The sequence below is a fragment of the Zootermopsis nevadensis genome, unplaced genomic scaffold, assembly GCF_977971745.1.
Source record: "Zootermopsis nevadensis isolate Lab colony 2312 unplaced genomic scaffold, Znev_1.0 Znev_ptg000030l, whole genome shotgun sequence".
Taxonomy (NCBI): Eukaryota; Metazoa; Arthropoda; class Insecta; order Blattodea; family Termopsidae; genus Zootermopsis; species Zootermopsis nevadensis.
In genome coordinates this window covers 10,720,076-10,745,490 of record NW_028259162.1, presented here as the reverse complement: position 1 = coordinate 10,745,490, position 25,415 = coordinate 10,720,076, and the positions used below count along the sequence as shown (strand labels likewise).

At 40.2% G+C, this 25,415-nt stretch overlaps 1 protein-coding gene across 11 annotated transcripts in view; it reads left to right on the top strand.

Annotated features, from left to right (window-relative positions):
• The window catches only part of dlg1 (MAGUK family member discs large 1), a 338,246-nt gene that overhangs the window by 241,658 nt on the left and 71,173 nt on the right, over positions 1–25,415 (top strand). Inside the window, exons 1-2 of one of the 11 annotated variants that reach the window (XM_087358945.1) lie at positions 5,032–5,187; positions 8,777–9,071. The exons of 8 other annotated variants lie outside the window; for them this stretch is intronic. In XM_087358945.1, coding sequence (XP_087215071.1) covers positions 8,997–9,071 — 75 coding nt within the window. In that variant the 5' untranslated portion in view covers positions 5,032–5,187; positions 8,777–8,996. Of the gene's footprint in view, positions 1–5,031; positions 5,265–8,759; positions 9,072–25,415 lie in introns of those variants that run through there. 2 more of the 11 variants (XM_087358944.1, XM_087358946.1) reach the window with 2 other exon arrangements.

The following is a 25,415-nucleotide window of genomic DNA, read 5'->3' as shown; positions in this document are numbered from 1 at the left end:
CGAAGCAATCTTAATACCAGACGCGTATATTAACAACGATACGACTAGAGTCGCGATCAATCATCTCAAGACGTCAGTAGAACCAACTCCTGAAACGTCGTTTACATTAAATATACCGCAGATAATGGACAGTGTTCAACTTAATTGCGTTGTAATGAATCAATCATTGTCACAAACCTTTAGAGAATCATTAATTATCTTGTTTTGTTTATGAAATTCGTAATTACATGTTAACGTCTTCATATGTAAGCAGCAATGTGCTGCAGAAACATTGGCATGCCGGAAACACTGTCGAGTTTATTGTATGTGTATCTGAAATCAAGAATTGCTTCTAAATGATCACCGAAAATTAATGTTACTATAAAGAATTGTCCCATAAATTGAGTATCCTGAAGTCTCGACTTCGTATATTCTAATGTCACTACAGTTACGTTCTAAAGCTGCAAGTACTGAATTACTGCGGGTTCGAACATGTTTCGATACATTAATGTTTTTTCATCTTTTCTTTCTGTCTGTTCTTTTGACCACAGAAACATTATTATTGGCTGATCGCCAATGTATGTAGTCCTAGAAACTGTTAAGAAGAACCACTGTTATATAATTATTCCTAATTCTGAGTCTGAACGTGCCGAGGTGTTTAATCCGTTATGGAACAAAACACCCGAAAGTTTTTAATGCGTTCGCTGTTTATACTAATCTTTCTTCTTCCGGCATTGGTTTAATCCTTCGCGTCTCCTTTGCAATTTCTCGTCCTTCCACAAGGCCAATAAATGTTGATTGCTTTTTTGGTAATTTGCCGTTGGGATTCATTGTTTTTTTTATATTACCATTGGATACTCACTGTATAAAAAGTACCGTTGGTCATTCACTGTATGTAGTAAGCTACGTTTTCCTAAAATATTCACTCCCAAACATAGTCATATCAATTAATCTTCAAACGACTTAAACTGTGTGCTGTATTTATCGACCGCTCTCTCTCTTTATTTGTTGTTTTTATCTAAATCCGTGAATTTTTAAATTGATTATGGATCTATTTTTAGTTTGAAAGCCTCTGTTCTATGTTATCTATGGCTCTTTTCATCACTGGGTCAAAGTGTAAACATGAAAATGTACAAAAGCTTTGCTTTCGCTCACCATTTACGGATTGCATACTAGAGCTGTGTTTTGTGCCCATTATAATATAACTATCATTTGTAAACCTTCCATTACCACCAAGGTCGATACTACGTAATTTGAGAGTTAAGTACAAAAGTGGTTTAGCCCCATTCTCAAAATGTGTTGGAAAGAGTAAAGAAACGTTTTTTAAATGTATATTTACTGCGTACACTGTCACTGTAATGGGCTGTATACGAATAATTGTTTAACCGAAACGTCGGATATGGTTTGCTGAATTAAATGGTGACAGAAATTCGGAAGTATAGTCTCTAATTTTTAGATATACGTCCTTTCTGCTCTAAACTCTTCAGTTGCAACAAAGAGTAATATGTATTTAGTAATGTCAACAGTAGATCAATAAACGGGAATTAATTAAAATCTGAGTTTGGTTACTGATGCATTTTAATCGGATTTTGAATCCTGCGAAGGAATTACAAGCGTAAAGGTTTGGATCCCGTATCGAGGATATCCGTTTGTGTGCCAGTTTTAATTACTCTAGGACACTTCAGCAATAATCTTTTATAAGTAGGCACACGTACAGACACATCTTATTTGAATTACATCGGAATAATATTGTCTGCCCAAAAATATGTGTAAAAAATTTAAACACCGAATCTGTGAGTGTCAGAGTAGACATATACAAAGTAAGAAGCGACGTAGCAAGTACATGGCTGTATTCTGGGTTGTAGCGCCGTGTAGTCTGGTAGTAGTTTTTGCTGTCTCCATTGTCAGAGAAACCAAATTCCTACTTAGTAGGAAAATTCAGAAGCTTCTCTCATCGCCCTCCCGAAACGTCGGTGAACTTCTACCGTTTTACACTACGCAACGCTCCAGAAGTCAATAATCCTCGTTAATGGTATTAAATAAGTAGGTATGAAGGTCTTAACTGAGTTCAAGTGATTCAAGATAAGGTCCCGTTTTATTTAGTTGCATACTTATTGATGTTAATGATTTGGAACAGTCAAAACTGTCTCGCATCAGTTCATTCGAAATATTTTCTGGTGTATGAAACCTTCCCCGAATATGAAAGGTGTAGGAGGCTAGGCAGTTTGCCTGTAGGCACGGTGTGTCGGTCGCCATTTGCTTTAGTCATTGTCTTTCCTTCTAAGCACGAGACGGATCATCACTGAGCCACGTTCGCTTGAAAATGCCATCTGACGTGAAGAGAGAGGATTTATTCCGTCAAGGGAGCTTAGTGTTAGTGAAACATTTCTTTGCGGCGGTGTAGAATGATATTTCACGCAACAAAAGGCTTTTTTTTTGCCTGAAAAGACTGCACCCTTATGGCTGGCATTTCTACGTCGATATATCTGTATTACAGGTCTACTGTTAAAAAAAGGCAGTTCAATGGCGTTAGCTTGCTTTCACGGAGGTGGTATTTAAATGAGGTAGGATAGGGCACAAGATATTTTTACTTTTAAAATTAACAGCCCCTTAACGATAAGAAGTAGTGTTTTTAAACGCACAGTCTTCGTTTAAACGATATTCTCCCACTAAATAAAGAAAAACTGATGATCCCTATAATAAATGCTGATTTTATCCAGTCAGCAGTAGTAGAGTGTCGATTTCTAAGAAGTTGGTCTGCGCTTAATATTTCAATGAGATAAGAGCTCACGAGCTGTAGCGGATTTGAGCACTTGATTTATTGATAGTAATTAAGCTGATCTTGAGTAATAGGATCTTAGAACATTTGAATCTATGAGGAAATAACAGGGGGTTACAGAAACTTGTATAATGAAAAACTTAATAATTTGTAATCTTCACGAAATATTATTTAAAGTGATTAATGTAGCACGCATGGGAGTTTTGAGAAATAACAAATAATTATATTTTGAAGACCTGAAGGGAAGAAACCATATGGAAAACATCGAAGTAGATGGGTGGATAATATTAAATTGATATTAAAGAAGTAAGGTTAATGGCATATGGAATTATTTCATGTGACTGATGAGAATATGTAGACAGGATTGATCTGGCGGGTCCTTGTGAATCTTTGTTTTTCACAAAATGCAGGAGTTTCGTAACTGTGGTATCCGAACGACTGTTAACTTTTGAAGGACTCGGTTCCGTCAGATATTTAATTCTAAGTATCCAAATGTACACGAGTAGGACTAGGTATCCGATAAGGTAAACTGACTCCATGATAGGACGTTGAACCTGAGTTGTCTTTATAAACCAGGCAAGTCCAACAGCCATCAAGTTTCAACCAATCTTCGGTGAGTTCCGTTGCATCAGTGCCTTTCTTCGTGACTTTAGAAAACAGCGCCGGATTGTCTCTTTTCATTCTCTGTTGTTTTCTTCGCTGCTAGCGCATTTTAATGCTGTGTTCCGCACTTTCGGAGCACTGTTCTGAAACCTATTTTTACCCGCACCACACCTTAATTTGACAAAGACATTACGGCACACCACAAAATTTTACATCACGGAAACTCTACATGGCCATACGTATGTATCAAATTTTAATCATCACCCTTTCAGGGTGCAGATGTATGAAAAAAGGAATACCATTTCTGGCCTTTGATAGTCATGGGCGGTTTCAGTCGTCACTTACCGGTCTTTTTGCCATAGGCTAGTTCCTCATGCACAGTAATCACGGCTATCCCGAAGTTTAGGTGGCAGTTATTTTGTTACAACTGTACCATATGAAACCTAGGTCATGAACGGAGGTGTCCAAGGCCATACATAATACTGCTGAGGGAACAAGGACACAGAAAACACAGTTACGGATGCAACATGACTGGACAAATTTTGTGACATCGTAACGTATGGATTATACCATCACGACATCTTGAGAAAATAAATGGAATTTTTCTCAGATTTGTGAACAATGAAATAAGACACTTAAAAGTAACGGTGTGTGTCTTACGGTGCATTTCCGCATCCTTCTTGGCCATGGACGTGTTCAGAGAATTTGAACTCCAGTCTCTTACGTTTCGCTGTAGTGCGTTACACTGGGATCCCGCTATAACGCGAAGCTTCACTTAACACGGAACCATACTTCGCCCTTGGCTTCTCCTCTGACTTACAACTATTGAAAACACTCTAGAACACAGCTTGACGAGGTAAATTCAGTTTACAGCGACATAACAGTACCCAATTTTATTTTGTTTCTTGAATTTAGTTGAAAACTTTTGTTTTTGACAGTATGAATTATTGACAAGGAATTCTTACACACATTTGTAGTCACTCCATCTTCTTGTATTTGTTAGTGTTATGAATTAGAAGTTACTAATATATGGGTTAAACAATTGCAGAGACGCCTTCAAATCGGTTCCGGTACCCAGCCGTACTCTTGTCCAATGCATTGCTGTTACTGTTGCGATGAGGTGAAACGGTGATCCTATGTCGTCATTGTAGCCCATTCTGAACCATGGCCTCTCTGGAGACATTTTCTACCGCATTTTCGAGCATATTTTCCGACACATGGTAGCCTTTCTGGACCCGGTGTGAGATCGTTTCAAGGTGTCTACTTGTTCAGGCCACTACATCAAAGAAAGACGCGGTAAAATATCCATGCCTCAAGTGAGATTCGATCCCACGATCCCAATGTTCGACTGGCCAAGACCAGTAATCGCAACTTTGCATGATCACCAGTAGACGGCTTGGCGAATATTAACATCAGCTTCCAAGACTGCGAATATGTAATGTTTGTTTGTTTTTATATGTCCTGAAGACCCTGGAGATTTTGAAGCGGCATGGAAGGTGTGTAATGGCATTCTTATTGAAATAAGAATGTTGAACCCTGGAATGTGATAAATGTTTTTAAGCGGTATAGTAATCCAAGACACTCGTTAGTATTCGTAACTTTCCGTGAGCTCTCGGGTGACCGCTGATGTTGATGACGAAAGCACGGCTCGCTACGTAGGCAACAAGTTGTTGGCCATGTTTTAAAACAGTTGAAAGCGGTGCTGATAAAGAGTGATGCTAACTGTAAAGTAACTCCTTGATTATTCAATTGGTTGGAATCGTGTCCTCTTTTTTGTGGAAGTGAAGTGGTTACGCGTTTAAGTGATTTGTAGAGTTTTAAGTGATGTAAGTTTAATTTAGAGGGAAGAGTTGTTTGTGATCTTGTAAGCATGTAGGCATGCTGGAGTCTTGTACGAGGAAAGGTGGGTTATGTCGCCCTTGAGGTGCAGTGCAGCAGTGTTGTGTGGTGTTGTCATAACATTTATCGCAACAAATATATTTAAACTAGGTTTCCGTTTTGCAGACCTCACATGAAAGCTTTGTGTACACATCTACTATTTGCTGTTGAGTATGCATCTTTTTAGTGATAGTGGCCTACTTTTCTTTTACATTCCGTTTTTAATCGCCCTACCGTACGGCAAAGGAAGTGGTAGCAGAAATATCAGTATAAAAAATTTTCTGTGTGTAATTACCGTGTTTGACAGGAATGTGCCGTACTGATTTAACAGTTTTTGTTTTATATTGGATGTTTTAGTTGCCTACGGTTCTGCAAGGAAAGAGATAGTATAAATATTCCGATAAACAATTTTCTGCGTGTAGTTACCGTGTTTGACAGGGATGTGCCGTACTGAGTTGCTAGTTCTTGTTTTATATTGGGTTTTTATTTACTCTACTCTTGTGCATAGAAAGGGGTAGTAGAAATATTCATATGAACAATTTTATGTGTGTAGTTACCGTGCTTGACAGGAATGTACCGTACTAAAGTACTGCACTCACTTCAAGGACCCAACCGTCCCAAATATAGCCATGTTCCAAGGTCAACGACCTGTTCCATGCGAACAAATCCATCGACGTGTTCAAAAGAATTTCTATTTTGAGTTGGCTGCTGTTTTTAAAACAGTAAAAATACTTTTTTGAACAAGGTCACAGATAAACTATGCTGTCGGTTCCTCCAGCAGCAGAACTTTCCGTGCTTATTTTTTTCGTGTTCTACATATCAAGATTAACCTCGGTCTCATCCTCTAAATACAGTCTTGGGAAATTCCTTTCTTTCTGTGCTGTCACAGTGTTCATGCAGTGCAATTTCAGAGTTGTCAGTTAACCCACAGATTTCAAATTGATACGAAGTGTAAGTCAAATTTGCCATATTAGCAACAATTTTTGTAAACAAGATGATGGCAAAGAAACAGCCTACCTGTTTATCGTGCAGGCATGCTTGTTTGTGTACAATGTGGCGTCCTAAAAGGTTACAATCATGTATTAAGAGGGAAGCAAATGGAAATAATAAAGTAAAACTACGTGTGGTGTGAGATACGTGGCTTCAAGAAGTGTATTTTAATTCATACATAACATAGGCATGCATATAAAGTTGACCCACCGAATTAGCTTTTACATTGGAATCTTAATTTGATTTCGTCAGTAATGTTCAAATAATAAATCTTTTGTATGTATCTTATATGTGCTAATAATTTATAATAATAAAGTAGCTTTTATTACATCTGAGAAATTCAAATGTTATACCAGCAGGATAACAGTTGCTTCGAAAAATCACAAAAACCTGATTCACTGTCGATTTACAAACCAATCATGTTACTGCCGTATTGCTTCTTTGTTCATCATGAACCTTATTTTATACTTATATTTTGTCAGACACGAAAAACCTTTTTAAATGTCGCCATTACACGTCATTGACCCCGCCTGAGGAATTCATAATCAAGTCCCCCCCCGTCGCCCCACCCCTCAGACTTGACACCGCATTGCAATCCACAGGCAGATAATGTTATCATGTTCTGACTCTTTGCTGATCTAAGCTTTTAGCCTCATTGGTGTCTGCTTCTTTTTTCTCACTTGCATCTCATGTACTGATTATTGTTGCTACTTCTGTGAGTTTCGTATTAGATCATTTTGTTACATTTGGGCCAAACAAACGTTTGAGGGTTTATTGCGAGAGATTATGTACAACTTTTAATCGGAAAGGATATAAAAGATGTGACCAGCTCACTCAGTCATAAGTAGCCTCTTGACACAATTGCTCTCGTCAGAATTCGATTGAATCTCGCGTTATCTTCTAGTTCCACTCTGCTGAAGCCAGTAAGTACAGAGTGGCGCATTGAATGAAGTACTCGTGCACAGTGACACATTAAGTACCCAAGAAGTAAAAATGTAACATAAGACACTTTCAAATATAGTCTATTAATTTCATTTCATTTCATTTCATTTCATTTCATTTGCACCTACAAATCTTGGGAGGGGGTGGGGTGGTTCATAGATTGCTTCACCCCGGGCCCCGTTATTCTCTAAAGACGTGTCTCTCCCCAGGACAACCTGCCGAAGTGAGTCAGAAGTTTACCTCTCTCTTTTGTCAAGTTTTGAGTCAAAGAATACCTGCAACTTTTTTTTTCCCACATTCCCTATCACACGTCTTGCTATTGTGGCATCTAACGTGAGATCGTAGTAAAGCATTTATACACGGCGTATCAGTAATGAGCTTTGTGACTGCTTGTGTTATTTGTTTCGTTCGTTTCATTTAGTGGGATATGTTATATTGCCCATCCTAGCACGTGGCACTTCTTATCTTGCCTGCGGCAGGCACATCAGCCAGTGAAAGTAGGTTCAGTTAGTTTCTGTGTTCTACGTGGAACGAGGCGCTGTCAGCTACACCTACAGCCATTTTCTCTGCGTGCAGTTTCACCAAAATTAATTTCGCGTACGTCAGCTTGCCAACTATAGTTTCATCCACGAGACATTTCACTTATATTTCGTTCGGTAACTGCGTTTTAGCGTACTCCAGCCCACAACCAATACACATTGGTTTTAATCGGCACGATGGAAAATACAGGCAAGAGTACAGTTTCGCCCCGACGATGAGAGATTCCTCCTGATAGTACAACAGACAGTATATGGATTTCATTGGGATGTTGGAAATACTTGTTAGAACTCTTAACATACTGCTGATTACCAACTCGCCTCTACTAGCTCGCAAAAAACGCCTGGCTATCCGGAGCTGATTAACGATGTATTTTATATGATCTGTTCTGATATTTCCCAGCGTATGGACTACCACTAAAGTGAGACAGAAGGCATTTTATTTGTAGTTTTTCAAAGTGTTAGCCGGGCTAACACGGTTAACAGGAACTGCACACGCAAATGTTAAAGGAGATATAACAACTGTTCTTGTTGCCTCTGAAATTTACGTACGTTAACTGACCGATGCTTGTTTAACTCTGTAAGCTCTGTCATGACATTTTTAACTTCGTGTCTTTAACCATACGAACATGGCAGCAATAAAAGAATTAGGTTTTCGTAATTGGGAAGGAATTCTTCGAACTGTTTTGGTCACTTGGTGATAACTAAAGAACTGTAATCCTTCAGAACTCCCAGATGCATTTCATCAACGTCTAACGCTTATAATATCTTCATTTAGAGGCTGTGTTCAAAATATAATTTATGATGAAAGTGGCTGGCTGTCTTATAAGTAATTGCGCTATGTCATCGCCCTGGTGATGAAGGCAAGCACCTCTGAAACGTCGGTAAACTTCTAGCACTCTGCACGACGCAACAACTCAGAAGGCAGCAGTCTTAATGGTCGCTACCTCAAATCTCACTTTTAGTTTTTATTTAGAAATTTAAATGTATTGTTGTTGAGACGTGGTTATGTTTGTGAATGGATGTTATGACAGCGCTTTGTTGTGATGCAGAGGCTTCATATTTGTAGGTTGTTTGTTTACATCGTAACCATGGAAATCATCAGTGTTGACAGTGCGTGTGATATGCGTCGTGTGGATAGCTGATAGAAAGTATGAAGAAGCAGACTCAGTGTCCGACAGTTGATGTTCGATTGCAACAGATCGGTAGGAGTGCTTGTACATTCTTAAAGTGACTGACTTTGTTTCATATTAGAAGACAAGCGTTTTTTGAAATAAAGTGGTGATAAAATGACTAGTCGACGAAAGCGACGGCAACAAGATGGTTTCATGAAGAAAGTGTCGTCACTTTTCAATCTGGATACGGTGAGTAAAACTTGTTTTGCAGTGGTTTTAGAACTAATCGAAGTTGTAACAGTCTATCTAGGATGTCACAGGCGACTTCCGAGGTATCCAGTCACATCAGAACTCTGAAGATGGGGACAGAGTTTGTTCCCGAAACGTCGGTTAACTACGGTAACCAGTTAACGCGGCTGATTGCCCGAGAAGATTTTATTAATTTATTTAGGAATTAATTTCGCGAGGTGTAATAAATGTCACATAATACATTGGCCACCACTTATTACAGAAATGAGCAAATAATATAAATGTTGGATCTATTAAAAAGGATAAATTCTCGTGGACACGTGTACTGAAAGGGGCATGATCCTATCTTATAGATGAAATTGTTGTCTAAGACTAGACGATTGTGTTATGGATAGACAGGGTTTTATGACGGCGTTATGAATTTGTGTTTCGCGACCAAAATTAAATCCCCAGTATCCTCCATTTCTCGGAGACAGAAGTACAGACTCGCCTTGCCCCATCATCGCTCCAGTTCAGTACCTGCTTTCGACAAGGGTCAGGTGCGTTTCTCTGTCTCTCCTCAGTCGCTTCTGTGTTGGTGAAGAACCCGCTTCAGCAGGTCTTCGTGTTTCTGTGGGGACGCAGGTGGATTGGCCTGTTTTTATGCATTTCAAATGCTACTCGAAAATTCCCTCCCAACATCCGCTAGCTTGTCTTAAATTACCACATGGGACGTTACCCAGCCAAGCGGAGTTTCCATCGCCAAATACACCCTCTCTGATGGCTGCGAGCTTGTAATATTATTTGCTGCAGAAATAACCGTATGTTAGATCGCATGAGTAGTTTCGTTGAGGTTGTAAACAGGAATATGGTTTTATAGCAGTCTCACAAGAGAGGTTTGTCGATGCTTGTGCGTAATGTAAGCTCGGCTTTAAAAACACTAGTAGCTTTTACGTACATTGTATCTACCGAAAAGTCAACACGGTGTTACAACCTCGAAGACCACAGCTCCTTCCGCTATGGGATCTTGTCTTGCAGGTGTTTTACTTCCGTTTTCATTGTGTTACTCTTTTGTAGGCTGAATTTCAAAGGAAGACATGCGGACGTTGTTGATTAGTGTTTGGTATATAGCAACGTGCGTTATATCCTACACTGTGGCATCTCTTACGGTGCCAAGTTCAATAAACTCTGCATACGACCTTATGGGACTACACCAGAATTTAGATAATTGCCTGGTGTCGTTAAAGGGCTACGTATAACGTGGTTTAACTTTTGTGGGTTGTGTTACAGGATTATAGTGCTTTATTACAACAACATGTCATCAAAGCTGTCCAGTCTCTTAATTAATTCGAAGAGAGCGAAGGTTTTCACCATGCATTAGGCATATTGAGGTCTATAATATTTCTGGTAGTGGGAATGCATGCCTGTCTCTTTTTTTATTTTTTATTCATTACATTCAATCTCATTGGTTCTCTGCACTGTCGCCAGGAAGCATTCGTGACCCCATGCTCCGACATACGAAGAATCTTGGACAGTCACACAAATCCAGCGAGGGTTTCTTAAGCGCATATGTTATATTACTTTATTATGACGTCTTATTATGGTACGTTAAGTTCCTCATAAAAGTTCGCTTCTTATGTTGACAGTCAGTGATCCTCTTGTGGAGGAAAGCACAGAATATTTTAAAAGCTTCGGACTTAAAACTACGTAGTTGTACGCTAATTGGAGTCTGCCTTTCAAGGTCAGACTAAGTTGCTATGCAAATATTCCTGTACTCGTTCATACTAGTTTACCCCTGTAGATATTTGCCGATGAAACAAGAGTTCGTAGTTCGTCTGCAGTGTATGTTTCTTGTAGCCACAGATCTTCCAGCTTTTAGTGCCTATCAGTAGCCCCTGGGAAGGACAATTTCAGTACGTCAATAAACAATGGTAGAAGTATTCCTATGTATTCCGTAAATGGGTAAAACGACGCAATTCGACCCAAAAGTCAATTCCTTGTCTTATAAAAGGAGATGGATAGAGTAAATACTTGTATAGGGTATGCCCATTTGTTTTCGTAAACAAATTTTCATTCTTATTGAATAGGAAGGTTGTAAGCGCACAATAGGAACTTCTTTTTGTCTGACCTTATTCCTCTTTTCGCCGCGACCCCCCTTCCTCTGACTTGTGTACTCGAGCAACTTTTAATGCACCTGCTTCGCCATGTTTGTCTGTCCGCATGCAACATTTCTAGATCCGCCTAACGGGTTTTTATAAAATTTTGTATGCCCAAAACAATTTTCCCGTAAATCCTACGGTTTTCGAAATAATCAAAATAAGATTTTCCTGTGTCATCTCATAACCGGATAGCCGTTGGACTGATCTCAATCAAATTTAAAATCGGAAATCCTGTCTTCTGATTGGTACTGCATCGTACGGATTCAGTTATTTTTCTTTCTGCAGAAATATTATTGTTCTGTGAATGAGGTGGGGCTTGCAGTGGTGTATTACAATATTGTTACTTATAACCTTGCTGACCGTGGGTCGATAACGAGGCGTGAACGAGGCCCCAAGATGTGTAAGTATTCATCCAGTAAAATTTATTCGAATGCCCGTTTTATCTATGAAGATGGCGAGAATCCGAATTACATACGAAACGAGTTTTTATATTTTTATACCTTTTCAATGTCGTACGTCGTTCAGATGCAAAATAAGGTCGCCTCGGAAGAAACAGAAGTAGCTTCATTAGGGCTGACTTGAAAACGGAACTAAAGTTTGATTACTTCAGAATTAAGTTCCAAGCTCAGCTGCATGAAACGTTGGAATATCTGGAAGTAAAATATATTAAACATGACAGGTTCCTTTTGAATCTTTCTGCACACAGTTTTAATGAAAAAGTTAACCTAGTTTATGTAGCAGCTTTATAAAAGACGAAGTGAAAGTTCAGCTGTTTACCCAAGAGGAAATTTCTTGTAGCAGTTAACACTGTTTGCACTTCCAAACGTAGAAAGCCGTAAATCATCCTTTTGTTTATAGAAATTATATCCGCTTATTTGCATGTCACGCGTGTTAACGTTGAAAAATGTCGCTGTTGTATTGTCACGTTTCTAATTCTATCTCAGAAGACATGACAAGAAAGCATGATTATTTATGACTTTTAAATAGTGTTCTTTAAAATTCCGAAGGTTTTATTCGGACCAAGAATTTATATACTCATTACACTAGAATTCGGGTTTCATGAAGCTAGGAGACACCATCATGCCGGTACGTGTTAAAAGTTTCCCGTAGGGGAACAGTCAATAAACCGAGTGGCGTTGAGTGTACAGCCGTAATTCAGTTCCCTGAAGTCAGGGCCGTTACGATGTATGAAATAGGACCTACTTCCTGCACAGCGACACCTTAAACGCCCAAGAAGTAAAAATGAAACACAAATCATATTAGAGTATAGCCTGTTAATTTTAATATAATCCCAAAATAGAGATAAGTATATAGTCTTTAATAAATGTCACCTTGGCCCCCAGTAATATCAAAACGAACAGGCTACCGGCTTTTTATTTCTTTCTTTCGTTTGCACATAGAAATCTTAAGTGACACCGCGTAGACAGCTTCGCCCAGGCCCCGAACCCCTCTGGGGAAGTTTCTGCCCGAAGTACTGGGAATCTCTGTCCGTCGTCAAGTCCAGACCAGGTGCGGAGCCCGCTTTACTGTCTCCATCATCGGCCTGATGATGGAGGCAAGGGCTGAAATGTTAGTAAACGTCTAACAGACTACACGGCGCTACAACCCAGAAGACAGCCATCTTTCGTACTGACCGCCGTGACAACCTCAACTCCTACGAAGTCGTGTCCCGGCCAGACATACGGAAATTCAAACGTTGGTTCGGACTGGGTTCTTCAAGAGGTCACCAGGACAGACTCACCCAGGCTTGAAAATAATGGACAGGCGTTTCGGATCTTTGAAACTGTTGTGCGTTGAATATGCTGGAGTCTGTCGTGGTCTTCTGGGTCGTTCCTCCGAAACGTTTACAAGAACGCACAGGATCATAGTGTGTTCCAGGGCGTCAGAAGACTTCAGTCGACACCTCTACCGGCGTGGAAACTTAAATCTCAGTGTATGGATGTTACCTCCAGTCTATTGCTACTGCTTAGGTCGTCTGCTCTTGCATTTCGCCTGGAAAAGTGGCAAACTTGCATGGACAGTTTCTGGTGTAGTAGTGAAACCGACTAATTGTTATAACTTGTGAACGGCTATTCGGACATTTACATGATCCAAGTCTCCAGTCTTCCGGACCCCGGGTAGGAATTAGACTAAAATTTAGGTTACAGTGTAATGTATTAGAAACGTTGGAGTAATAAAATCTTGTAATGCTACAGACTGGAGCCAGAATGTTTTGCAGTGAAACTTCAGTAATTAGTTTTGGAACTGCGCTGTGTGTTAAGCTGTAAATGGACAGGCTGATTTATAGACCGAACCTTCAGCACGTCCATCATAAAGCGGTCGTCAGTGTGTTATAGGGACCGTGTAGCTTACGCATTGTGCGTTTTTGTGTGTCCGAATGGCTCGTCCGGCTTGGAATGAGTGAGAAAAATAGAACCATGCAGTTGCAGGAAATCGAGGGTTAAATTCAGCGTTGCATGCTTTGTTGGTAGAACATTGTTATGGTCTAGTCTTGAAAATAGTTTCCGTACAAATCAGTGGGTCTTTGCTTCAATCCCAGCCTGTTGAAGTAAATTTTACACGTATCCTTTGCTGCCGAGTTGTAGCCATCTTCATTAACATGACCCGTGCCTAGACTATGTTATCAACTTTTCTATAATTTGTAACTCTAAATTAATACACTTAAGAGAAATGTGAAATTTGAACATATTTTTCTCAAACATTGTGTGATGAAGCAGGAAATCCGATTAGATATACTATTAACATGTTTCTATCAAGACATCTCGTTTAATTTGTTATCCACATTTTAAAGATTTTGAAACCCGTCTCCCCTTTCGTCACTAGCACAAGCAATTGGCCCACTATTCCACTAGTACGTAGTAATTAAAATCATTAAAAAGCTGTCTTGTTTCTATGATTCTCAGAATGTGTTATCACCTATTTACACAACGAAAGCACGTGTGCGTTTTTCCTCTACTTGTGTGTATATGAATGTATACGCTCGCGCGTTTACATATCCGATTATTTCAATATTCCAGTGGAAATCCGTTATAATTTGTGGAAAATTTGGGTGGAAAGTACTTGCATGTTCATTACAGTTGACTGACTTTCACAAGTTTCAAGATTTAGTGTCTAGTTTCGTAGCGCATATTTTGTAACAAGCTTGCTGTTTGCCTTTTAATGTACTTGACAGCAATATAAAGTTTGTATTCAAACAACTAAGGAGTTTTAATCTCGCAAAGGAAGTACATGTAAGAAGACTGGTGTCACTTCTTGGAACTTATTATTTCGGGCACTCGTAAATAACTTTACATATGCTTGGCATATAAAAGCCTGTATAGAGGCTACATAATGGTGGTCACTGCACATTCAAATTCGTAGGGTCCTGGGCTCGAATTTTAGCCAGAAGACTTATACCCCGAGTAAAGTTTTTAGTTTTTCTTCCTTGTGTTACCATCTGTCTTAACCACCTCGTAGTATGACGTAAAGTTGTGTACTATATTGGCAACTCTTTTCACTTGTGTTCGGGATGTACTGTTCGAATCTTGATTGAGTTACTGGCTGTCGTGGAAGTTCTTCGTCAGTCTCGTCAAACGAGTGTCATAATCAGCGTCGTTTAATAACTTGGGGTAGCCTCATATCATCACGTCTTATGTCGTTGATGGCGTGTTGTTAAGTAAACCAGCAAACCAGCCCGTGAATTTGTGTTTGGACTCTCGTAAGGACCGGCGTGCAAGAAGGCTGGCTTGCTGTGCCTGTCCTTCGATGCAGGATTTGGAAAGAATCAATTTGGCATTCACGACATTCACATCACGTGCTTAAGCTGTTCTGCGATAAATAAAATGCTTCTGTGGACGTGCTTCGCCTGCGCTTGATACCTTGGAGAATGAGCAAGTTCCCGGACACGGGCTGTCCACAGTCTGCAGAGCCTGATACTTTTTGTTTTGCTAGTTCCCCACCAAATTTATTCCCTAAATGATTTGCTACCCTGCGTCATTATTACAAATCCCATTACCATTGTATATTATCTAATGGGTTCCGAAGGGGGGGCTCTTTCCCGGGTGTAAAGCATCAGGAGCCTTAAGGTACAATTTGGCTGCACGCGACAGAATTACGAGACCGAGACTGGTCGCTTCCTGTCTGCTCTCTGTACAATCGTATGAAGTACAATTACGAGCGCGAGACAAAGACAGGTGACAGAGACAAAGCACAGGAGACCGCTCTCGGACCAGTAGTGTCTCGCGACGGGCTCAGGCAGCACGTGTGTTGTTGAGTAAAATAATGGCAGAAATTAAATTTACTGGTGACCAAGATGAGCAATTGGTAGAATTAGTAGCAGAAAACCGACCACCGACAGAAAGATCCTTCTTCACGTCTGGTTTTGAATATTGAACTCATAGGTTTTCTTTGTTTCTTTCGCAACAAATAACACAGCAACACATCTTCTTCTTCTTCTTCTTCTTCGAGTAACCTTTTTAGAAGCATTTTTGTACTCATTTTTCACAGAATATGTGCACGTATGTCTCAACAAAACAAAGAAAACAAACACTTTGCCGCATGTCTCGGTCGTCACCTCAAAAGTGTGTGGCGACAAGCTGCGATGTGTCCGTCTCCCGTCTCTGTCGCCTGCCTCGGTCGCTTGTCTCTGTCGCGTGCAGCCAAATTGTACCTTTAAGCTAGCCGGTCAGTACCATCTAGTGCGAACTCATCCCCCGTGTGTTTTCACAGTGTAGTGCCGGAGTACTTCGACTGTGCTGATTTTCCTTACTGCAGAGTGGTGCGCTCGGCACGGCCTGGTCAGTTCACGGCACGGCCAGGCAGCGTGACAACTGTTTCAAAAAAATTGACTGTGTCGTCAGTTGTGTTAAACTAAGGCTGCACCATGCACAGAATTTTGGACGAGCGTTGAAAAAAACTGTGGATGAATACTTGACAGTAAACATTATCGCGGAGCCGTAGTAAGGATAGGAATGGGACTGGAGATGTTTTGCTTTTATAAACATTTTAATTAATTAAAAAAAAATCAGATGCTCTGCCAGGAATGTCTGCAACATACATACAGTCAACATTTATTACCATTTAGACTACAATTTACGTCACCAGCCGCAGCTGCTTAGCAACAAAATTTGGTTACAGTGAAGACTGGGCGGGATCGGAGTTTGCAAAAGCCGGGGTATTGATTCATGGTCGTGTGACGGTTCAGAACAGTAAGTGAGATGTAACGTTGTAGAGAAACAAGAATGTCGTGGCTTTCGAATGGAATGCGCCACGTCCGGTTACCTGGAATTTCGAAAACCATGCCTGTAATTGTTTGCAATATTACAGGGTTTGGTTCACAAGTAATCCAGACAAAGCCAGGCTCTGTCGCAGGGCGGACTCTGAGTCATGTTGTAGCTATCTGCCAAATAATGCGTTTGTTATGAAACACTTGTTTGAAGTAAAATGATGTTTATAGTAGCTATCACCAAATTGCTTGCTTCAAGGTCACAGCATATTCGTCTGATGACGGAAGCAGTATGACCACTGAAACGTTGGTAAACATCGACCAGACTACACAGCGCAACAACCCGGAAGACAGAAATCTTCATACTCATCGCTCTGATGAAGGAGGCAACAAGGACCTCTGAAACGTTGGTAAACATCAACCAGACTACACAGCGCAACAACCCATAAGACAGAAATCTTCATACTCATCGCCCTGATGATGGAGGCAACAAGGACCTCTGAAACGCTGGTAAACATCAACCAGACTACACAGCGCAACAACCCAGAAGACAGAAATCTTCATACTCATCGCCCTGATGACGGAGGCAGTATGATTTCTGAAACGTTGGCTAAAATCAACCAGACTACACAGCGCAACAACCCAGAAGACAGAAATCTTCATACTCATCGCCCTGATGACGGAGGCAGCATGACCTCCGAAACGTTGGTTAACATCGACCAGACTACACAGCGCAACAACCCAGAAGACAGAAATCTTCATACTCATCGCCCTGATGACGGAGGCAGTATGATTTCTGAAACGTTGGCTAACATCAACCAGACTACACAGCGCAACAACCCAGAAGACAGAAATCTTCATACTCATCGCCCTGATGACGGAGGCAGTATGATTTCTGAAACGTTGGTAAACATCGACCAGACTACACAGCGCAACGACCCAGAAGACAGAAATCTTCATACTCATCGCCCTGATGACGGAGGCAGTATGATTTCTGAAACGTTGGCTAACATCAACCAGACTACACAGCGCAACAACCCAGAAGACAGAAATCTTCATACTCACCGCTGTAAAAACCTCAAATCTTACAATGGATAGATCACTGTATTTTGGTTTGGAAATCTCACAGGAACCATTAATCACTGGGATAATTGGAAGATCATAATAACCCTTGTTAATAATGTTTAAGGAAATAATTGCTGTTTTTATGAGAATTATACGAAATTAATAAGTACAAAGTGCTGGGTTAATTGTTAAAGCAGGTGATACATACATCTGAGCATTAAAAGTGTTCAATGATTAATTTTAAAATTCCACATTCATGATAGTCACGTAGTCGACTCTGTTTTAAAGATTCCGATCGTAACTCCCACGATTTTTTTACGCTTGTAATAGGCTTCACGTTTTTATTGCGTCAGTGTTCGTGCATGTATTCGTCATGTAAAAAATACAGTCAGTGCATTTATTTTCAGTATGCGTTTAAATCGAAGTTCTCTCGTTTTCAAAGTAACAGCGTTTGTTACTTGGCCTTGTAGTAACCGGTTCAGAGTCATGAATGCTGAAACGCATCTGGAAATGGAATTGTAAGTTGAAGGGAAGATCAAAGTCATGGCCTTACGTGTGAAGTGTAGTAGATACGTTTACGAAGGTCGAGTCCGTTTTGTTTTGAAATTACTCTCGATTGTATTTCAGAAGCAAAAGTAGTTTTATTTTAAGATTAATTTTGGAATGTGCAGTTGAATATAAAGGAGCCCAATCGGCGAGTTTTAATCACAGTTTGATTCTGGGCGTTGGCAATTTCTGTACATTACCACGATCAGAACGGCTTTGGAGTCTACTGATACATAACCAGGTGGGACCAGAGGCCTATTACAAAGGGATGTCTAAACCATGGTCCTTACCAAAAGGATAATTTAGCTTAGAAATGATTTAGTGGCATTTTATTTGGTGTGTGCCTACAAACTGGATTCAACACAATTTTGAGACAAGGAAGCTTAACTTGCTTAGAATTCTCTTTCCTGGTAGATCATTACAGTCTAGTGCATGATAAACGTACGAAACAAGTCCACAATAATTTTGGACATTATAGCATATGAAGGTGTTTGTAGGCGATGTTCTGTGTTGCAATAAATTAATACCGGTGTTTACATGGAACCGTGTTCTCTCGGCCATTAAGGTTAAGACCTGTGGAGTAGATGGTCGTTGTCTTTCGCTTTACGCCCATGTCCAAACCTCACCTACACCACTGTACTGTAATAGTAATCTGTTGCAGTGTTGATATTTCATCTGTACAAAGCTTGAACTCTCTTTGGCGTCCAATCGCTGTACTTAGTTCCTAACTCCAGCTGGAAACTCGTTTTTAGGCGCATGGTGAGTGTTTGTTACTAACGACGCTCTGGGTGTATTTCACGATTATATGAGTCTACCGCATTGCTGTGTTCTTGACGTCGAATGCCATGGAGGGGTGACGTGCAGTCAGTCTGGGTCGGGACTGTTAATCTAACTTGAAACGACCGCCATGTTGTTAAGAGGCTTCATTACACTGACGCTCGTAAAATAGGAGTAGCGCACGCACGAGGTTAATAATCAGATCATCAGGTATAGTTAGTTATTAACCGACATTGCCTCTTATTACAGTTTATGGAGTAATAAATCTCTTCTCGGTTCGAGTGAACGGTAAATTAAAATTGGCAGTTCACGAAAGTTAAATGTGAAACCTTCTTGAAGGGAGGGTAGTGAAGTAAAGTTGGAGTAGAATATTAAGCTCGAAGACCTTACCGAAGATTTCAGCATTGGTAAAATTCACTGGAAGACCCCAACCGTACTGATTTTTTACAACGTTGGTTCGGATTCAGTTTTACGAAATTCAATTCACTGCAGGTCATACGCTATTGCATATTAATCACGATAGCGTGATTATGTGATAATGCATTTCGTGGCTACGATATTTTGATGAAGGATATTTTTAATAATTTTATTTTTGTTTTGAATATATAGTCATGCGGAATATTTACACGTATAGAAAAGTGTCTGGCATTCCTTAGAAGAATAGCAAGGCCGAATGTTTCAACATTTCAACGTAAACCGAAAAATTTTAACACAACCGCGGACTGAGAAACAAATGACCTTGAGTTTTCTCGCGTCACGGAGAGAAATTTCTGGTACAACTGTACAGACTTGTAAAGAGTTAAATTATAGTTGCATGTGTTGATGAATTTACCTTTTTATAAAAAAAAATTGTGGAAGTAGTGGGCTATGTACCTTTTTGCACACGCAAAATATTATTACCACTTACAAACGTCCAATGAGCTCGGTACACATTTAATTGGCACAGGCGTTGCTTACAAAGTACTTTGGATATCACGAAATATTGTGAAATAATGTCAGCAGTGTAGACATTTTCGTTGTTAGGTTTTTTTTTAGATTTTCCCTTTTTATCATAGTACGATTTCTATCGGTTTTATGTTTTCCTCGATTTTCTTAATAGCAATATCGTTTTCATGCTTTGCAGGTATGGACTATTAACTTCAGCGTACAGATTTATTTCCACATTGCAATAACTCAACACAGTTCTCCTCTGAGAAAGAAATTACGAAATACGAAAAAAAAACTGTTTAACAATCTAATGAAAGTTTCTTCACGATATGGTACGAGACGAGAAACAGTCTGTTACTTTTCTTCTTCATTTATTTGCTTCTTTCTATCTCCCTTTAAACATTAACACCTCTATCTTGCTTCTTCTTTCGTAATTTACTTCTTTAGATCCGTCTTGTTCCGTTCCCTTGGTGATGCCACGCGACAACTAGGAGCTCTTGGGTCTGTACTAAGCTTAAATAAGGAGAGGGAACCAGACAGGCAGGTAAGAGGGCGGAGGGAGATACAAGGGAGAATGAAGATATCTTGCTTGCATTCCATGGAAGGTGCACAACCGCTTTCCAAGCAGAGTCGACTGACACCCGTGGGTGATGTTTTTGTAGGGCAATGCTGGTATAATGTTTTTATTCACACCAGTTTAATTTTGTTATGTTCCCTTCAGTCAGAATAATAAATTAATATTTCGACGTTCCATTTTTGGGGGCTTCTTAAGGTCTCAGAAAGTCTAAGTCCGGCCGTGGTCATTGTAATATTTAGGCAGGGTGGGAAGGTTACAATGTAAACTTAAGATATTTTTTATTCACTTAGGATAATAATGAAAACCGAAAAGAGCTTCAAGCAGTGAATCTGAATGCGATGATCGATCGATGAAGCGTCCGATTTTCTTCAACGCAGTTTTTTCAACTTGCCCTTGAATATATAATCTCGTTGAATTTTGTATGTGCGTGGGTCGTTTGTATGGTTCCAATAACAAGAATGACACATTCTGGGCTCATGCATTCATGAATTTATAGGCTTATCCCTGTAAGCCGCAAACACTGCAAGCCTCGAGCATTTATGTATATTCAGAGTTGTTAATGAGGCTGTATGATAGAGCTGCGTGTCTGTAGGTAACAATTTACTATTACTCGTTTACTGAATTAATTGTGTGAGCATAATCATGGAGTAGTTAGCCATACCAGATTGCTATTTGTAACATTTATCCTACCTTGTGTGTGCCCTCGTGTTATGTTTATCAAGTAATTTTATTACTTGAATACTTGGCTTCTCACATTGTTTATCCTTGAATCATGTCGGTTGAAATTCCTGTTATAGGTGTGGACCGAAAATGAAATATCTTCCTGAAACCTGTTACGGTTGATGGTGGTTATAATGTTGAATTACGTTGTTTTTATGCGCACTTGACAAATACATTTCGAATTCGGGTCTTGGGTCTCTACTGAAAAGCAGGCCTTCGGTTTGCCAGATCGAGACTTGGGTCATGCTATTTTGTTAACGAAAGTGTTACGTCATATCTGTTGACATATGCTAAATGTGAAGTACGTAAGCAGGTGAAGTATATTTGCGTTCTCGTAGTTTCGGTAATATCTTCGCCTTGTTAATTAATCTCTGACACTTTTCTAAAAGTGCTGTGAACCTCTGGTCAGCAGCATGGAAAGAATTTGCCTCAGTCGGAAGTATTTTCGTGTTAGTGGGACTTTGCAGTTATGCTTTGAATTGCAGAAATACACTCCCGCACGTGACTACTTTCTGACGTTCTTTATCACTTCGTACTTGTCGATCTGTGAACAAACTCGAGAAACCTCGGAGTAGTAGTCTGAAAATATCTTGTGTAATGTGTAAGCGCCTTGCCTCGTATGTCGTCGGTTTTATACAAATATGACTGATAACAGCAGTACTTTGTATGGCCTACTAGCTGACTGGCTTTATGGCGCAATCTTTCTTGAGAAGCTAAATATTACGCTCAGCTAGTCATTAAATTTCCCATCTTTCATGGAATCAATAGGTTCCGTATCGTGTTTACACGAACCCGCCACTGGTTCCTATCATTTGCCACATTAACCCAATCCACATTTTGAACATTATATCTACAAGATTGAGAATATTGTCTGACCATCTTTTCCTAGGTTTTACTGTCTAAAATTGTTTGCGATTTGCTGTTAGGGGTTCTTACTACAGAATCCCTTGTTAGGAAATGACACTGGAAGGGATTAAACTGCTAGACCTTTTTATGTGACAGACCTGATGTCGTAAGGTTATGAAGAGTGCATCGTTATGGTCTTCACTTCAGCGTGGTAAATTAACGGCAGCTGACACACCACATCAGCAAGCAGTATGGCGTTACTGTTGGTTTATTGCAACTGGTATGCTACCAGCCAAACATGTGTTCTATTTCCTCTGTGATTGTGCATGCTGTCATTCGCTGACCATTGGCTGTGTAGGGGTTGTTGTTACAACTCGGAATCTGCCACGAGGTTTATTATTGACACTTGTTACCCGGGTCCTGCTTTGTCATGCATTTGGGATGGTACAAAGGAAGTTGTGTGTAACTTACTTTCAGTGTTTTAAAGTTGGTCCCTTGTCATCACGGCAAGGCGCGTCCTTGGGTTGCGAATGATTTTCGGCGAATAAGCGTATTGACAGCCGACAAGAGGTGATCCTTGTTTCAGAGTTGTGCAGGGGCTAACAGCCTCTCTCTCTCCGTAAAAGACTAGAATGTTAGGTTACACAACTCTTTGGATTTGAGCGTGTTGTGAACTTTTACTGAATCTTCTGGTTCCGTAGAAAGCGTGTAATAGATGAGCTGAGTGACTGTTAACTTTTCGTAGTTGCCATGCCGCCAGTGCATTCATATCACCGATCGTATGGTAACACATAGCGCTTAGATGTTTGAGATGTGGCCTAGTTCATCTGGCTGAAGATAGGTTCCACAAGAGTCAGCTAATTTCTTAAACGGCGGGGGAGTTTCTCAAGAATACTGGTCTATGTAGTCACTTATAATTAAATTGATCTCTGAATACATTATTCATAACATTATTATGATGTTTAAATTACAGATCTGTTATAAAATTAGGTCTCTTTTATTCGTATGTTGACTGTATCTTTCAGTTGTTAATTGAAGGTCAATACGTATAGCTTACACAGTTTAACACAAGTTATCACATCGGTTATGCACAATAGGATATAGGCCTATAGGAGACTTAATCATTGGTCGTCTAACGAAACATTCATATAGGTAGGGTCTGTTGAGTTTATTTACTCTGCCGAATAACAGCATAGCGCGTAGCTAAGTTCCAATTTTTCATGTCATTGGAAGGTGATTGTACTTGAGAATCGAAGATCCAACCCTGTTATAAGTCTTCAAACTGCGTTATATATTTAGTCCGCTATTTCATCGTTTCTGCCGTCTATTGTACTTCGCTGTGCATAATGTAATGCATGTATTATTCTGGAATACTATTTATTATGGTTATTGTGACAAGACCTATCACTATAAACGAAAAGAAAGTTACAGGTTACATTACAGTATTATAAATACGTTCAGCCAAATTAATGATTCAGCACAGTGCATGCGTAATGTACCCATTATATGTGAAACGTTCGGGAGATGATGCATTGAGATTATAAACTGGGAGGCTTAACCTTATAAAAGGCAATATATCGAGACAGGATAGCATGGGCTCTTTCATTACAGTTAGTGGATATCTTCGAAACCGCGCTTATAAATATGGTGTTATAGCTATCAGCGCCGTGGTGTAATATTCCAGCGGAGTATTTTTGTGGTGATGAGAAATGGCCAATTAGTGAAGCGGGTAAATTGATAAATTTTGGGGCAGAGTTCGAGCTATTACGTTCCACCAGCGGCGCTGAAACACCTGCTCCACAGCAACATATTCTAAAATAAATCGACATTGGTGCTGCGAGACGGACGAAAGATTTGTAGCTACAGCCGAGTAGTTTGAATTGGAGTTTCATCCAGGGGACGGGATTGAATAAAAGCAAGAGGTTGCAATTTGAAGATCAATAAGACCTTGTAGGATTTGAGGTTTTCACGGCGGTGAATCTGAAGACGTTCTGGGTTGTTGCGCCGTGTAGTCTGGTAAAAGTTTGAAGATTTCTGTCTTCAGGGTTGTTGCGCCGTGTATTATGGTTGATGTTAACCAACGTTTCAGAGGTCACACTGCCTCCGTCATCAGGGCGATCTGATGACGGAGGCAGTATGACCTCTGAAACGTTGGTAAACATCTACCATACTACACGGCGCAACAACCCTGAAGACAGAAATTTTCGTACTCACCGCTGTGAAAATCTCAAAACATACATGGTAGAATTTTACCGACGTTTCAGAGGTCACACTCCCTCCTTCATCAGGGCGATCGCCCTGATGAGCTTAGATCGTATTTGGGACGTTGCGGACAGATGATTGGACGTTCTGTTGGGAATTGGATTGGCATTAACGTTTACAGCGTGATAGTTTCTGACAGGGCTTAACTCTGAATTTCATTGAAATGATAGCATTGACCGAGCGTCACATTAGCAAGCGACGCACGAACGCTGTCACACTGTGTAGGCCTCGTTTCTGTCGTAGGGTAAAGGACGTTCATTTTTGGTAATTTGACACTTCGTGCTTGCAGTCTGTCAGTGTACGTGCCAGCGGGCCACGCCACGCCAAAGTTTGTGATTTGTAAAATGCCAGGCGTGGCGTCAAGGTTGTACCAGAATGCACACTTTGTGTCCACGGATTCCGAGTTGCGTGTCTAGCATCCAGGAATGTTCTGTCTCGTTTCTGCGCATTCTTGAACCGCGTGGCGTTCCAATACAGCAGGATTAGCGCGGTCCATGCCATTTCTGTATAAAGGAGCACGTGTATAGTGTATATAGCGGTCGGGGACTAATGATACCTTGGCTCAGTTATAAGTTAGGGACTTCATGTCTGAACAGGTATTTGGCTGATCCCGGAGTAAAGTCGGTTTTAGTTCATTTTTGGAGATTTAATGAAGTGGCGTGTAGTCAGAAAATTATAGGCTACGCCAAGATTCTCTGCAAGGTTTGGTTGTTAGTGTAAAAAACTGCGCACAAGTCGCTTGTTGGGAGATGGCTGTTGAGATCAGAAGCAGTGACGGAAGAATTAATGTTTGACGGATATTAGCAAAATGTTGCCTGTTCACAGGAGCCGGTGTTGGCCTTTGTTGTGTCAGATAAATCCATCCCATTCTTTAAGATCCATTTTAATTTTATAATACTCACATCTGTGCCTGGGTCTCTAATTTTGTTCTTCCCAAATGCGTTATACATGTCTACCTCATTTTTCATGTACACCTGACTCTATGGAGCAGAGCCCTTCTTCAGTTACAGTCGCCCAGCTGGTGAAGAAATTCTCTGCCTTAATGGGACCTGAAGGTTTACCGTGTTCACAGGAGCCCGTTGTTTCTGTATATCCTGTGCCATTTAAATCCAGTCCATATGCTTATATCCTGTTTCCTTTAGAGCCATTTTAATATTATTCTCTCATCGCTGAGTTACTGGCATTGTTTTTCGTGTAACTATAAATAAATAAATAAATATTTTTTATAAAATGTTGGTGTACTTCTAGACGGCTATGAGAATTGTGCAGGCCGAATTGTGTTT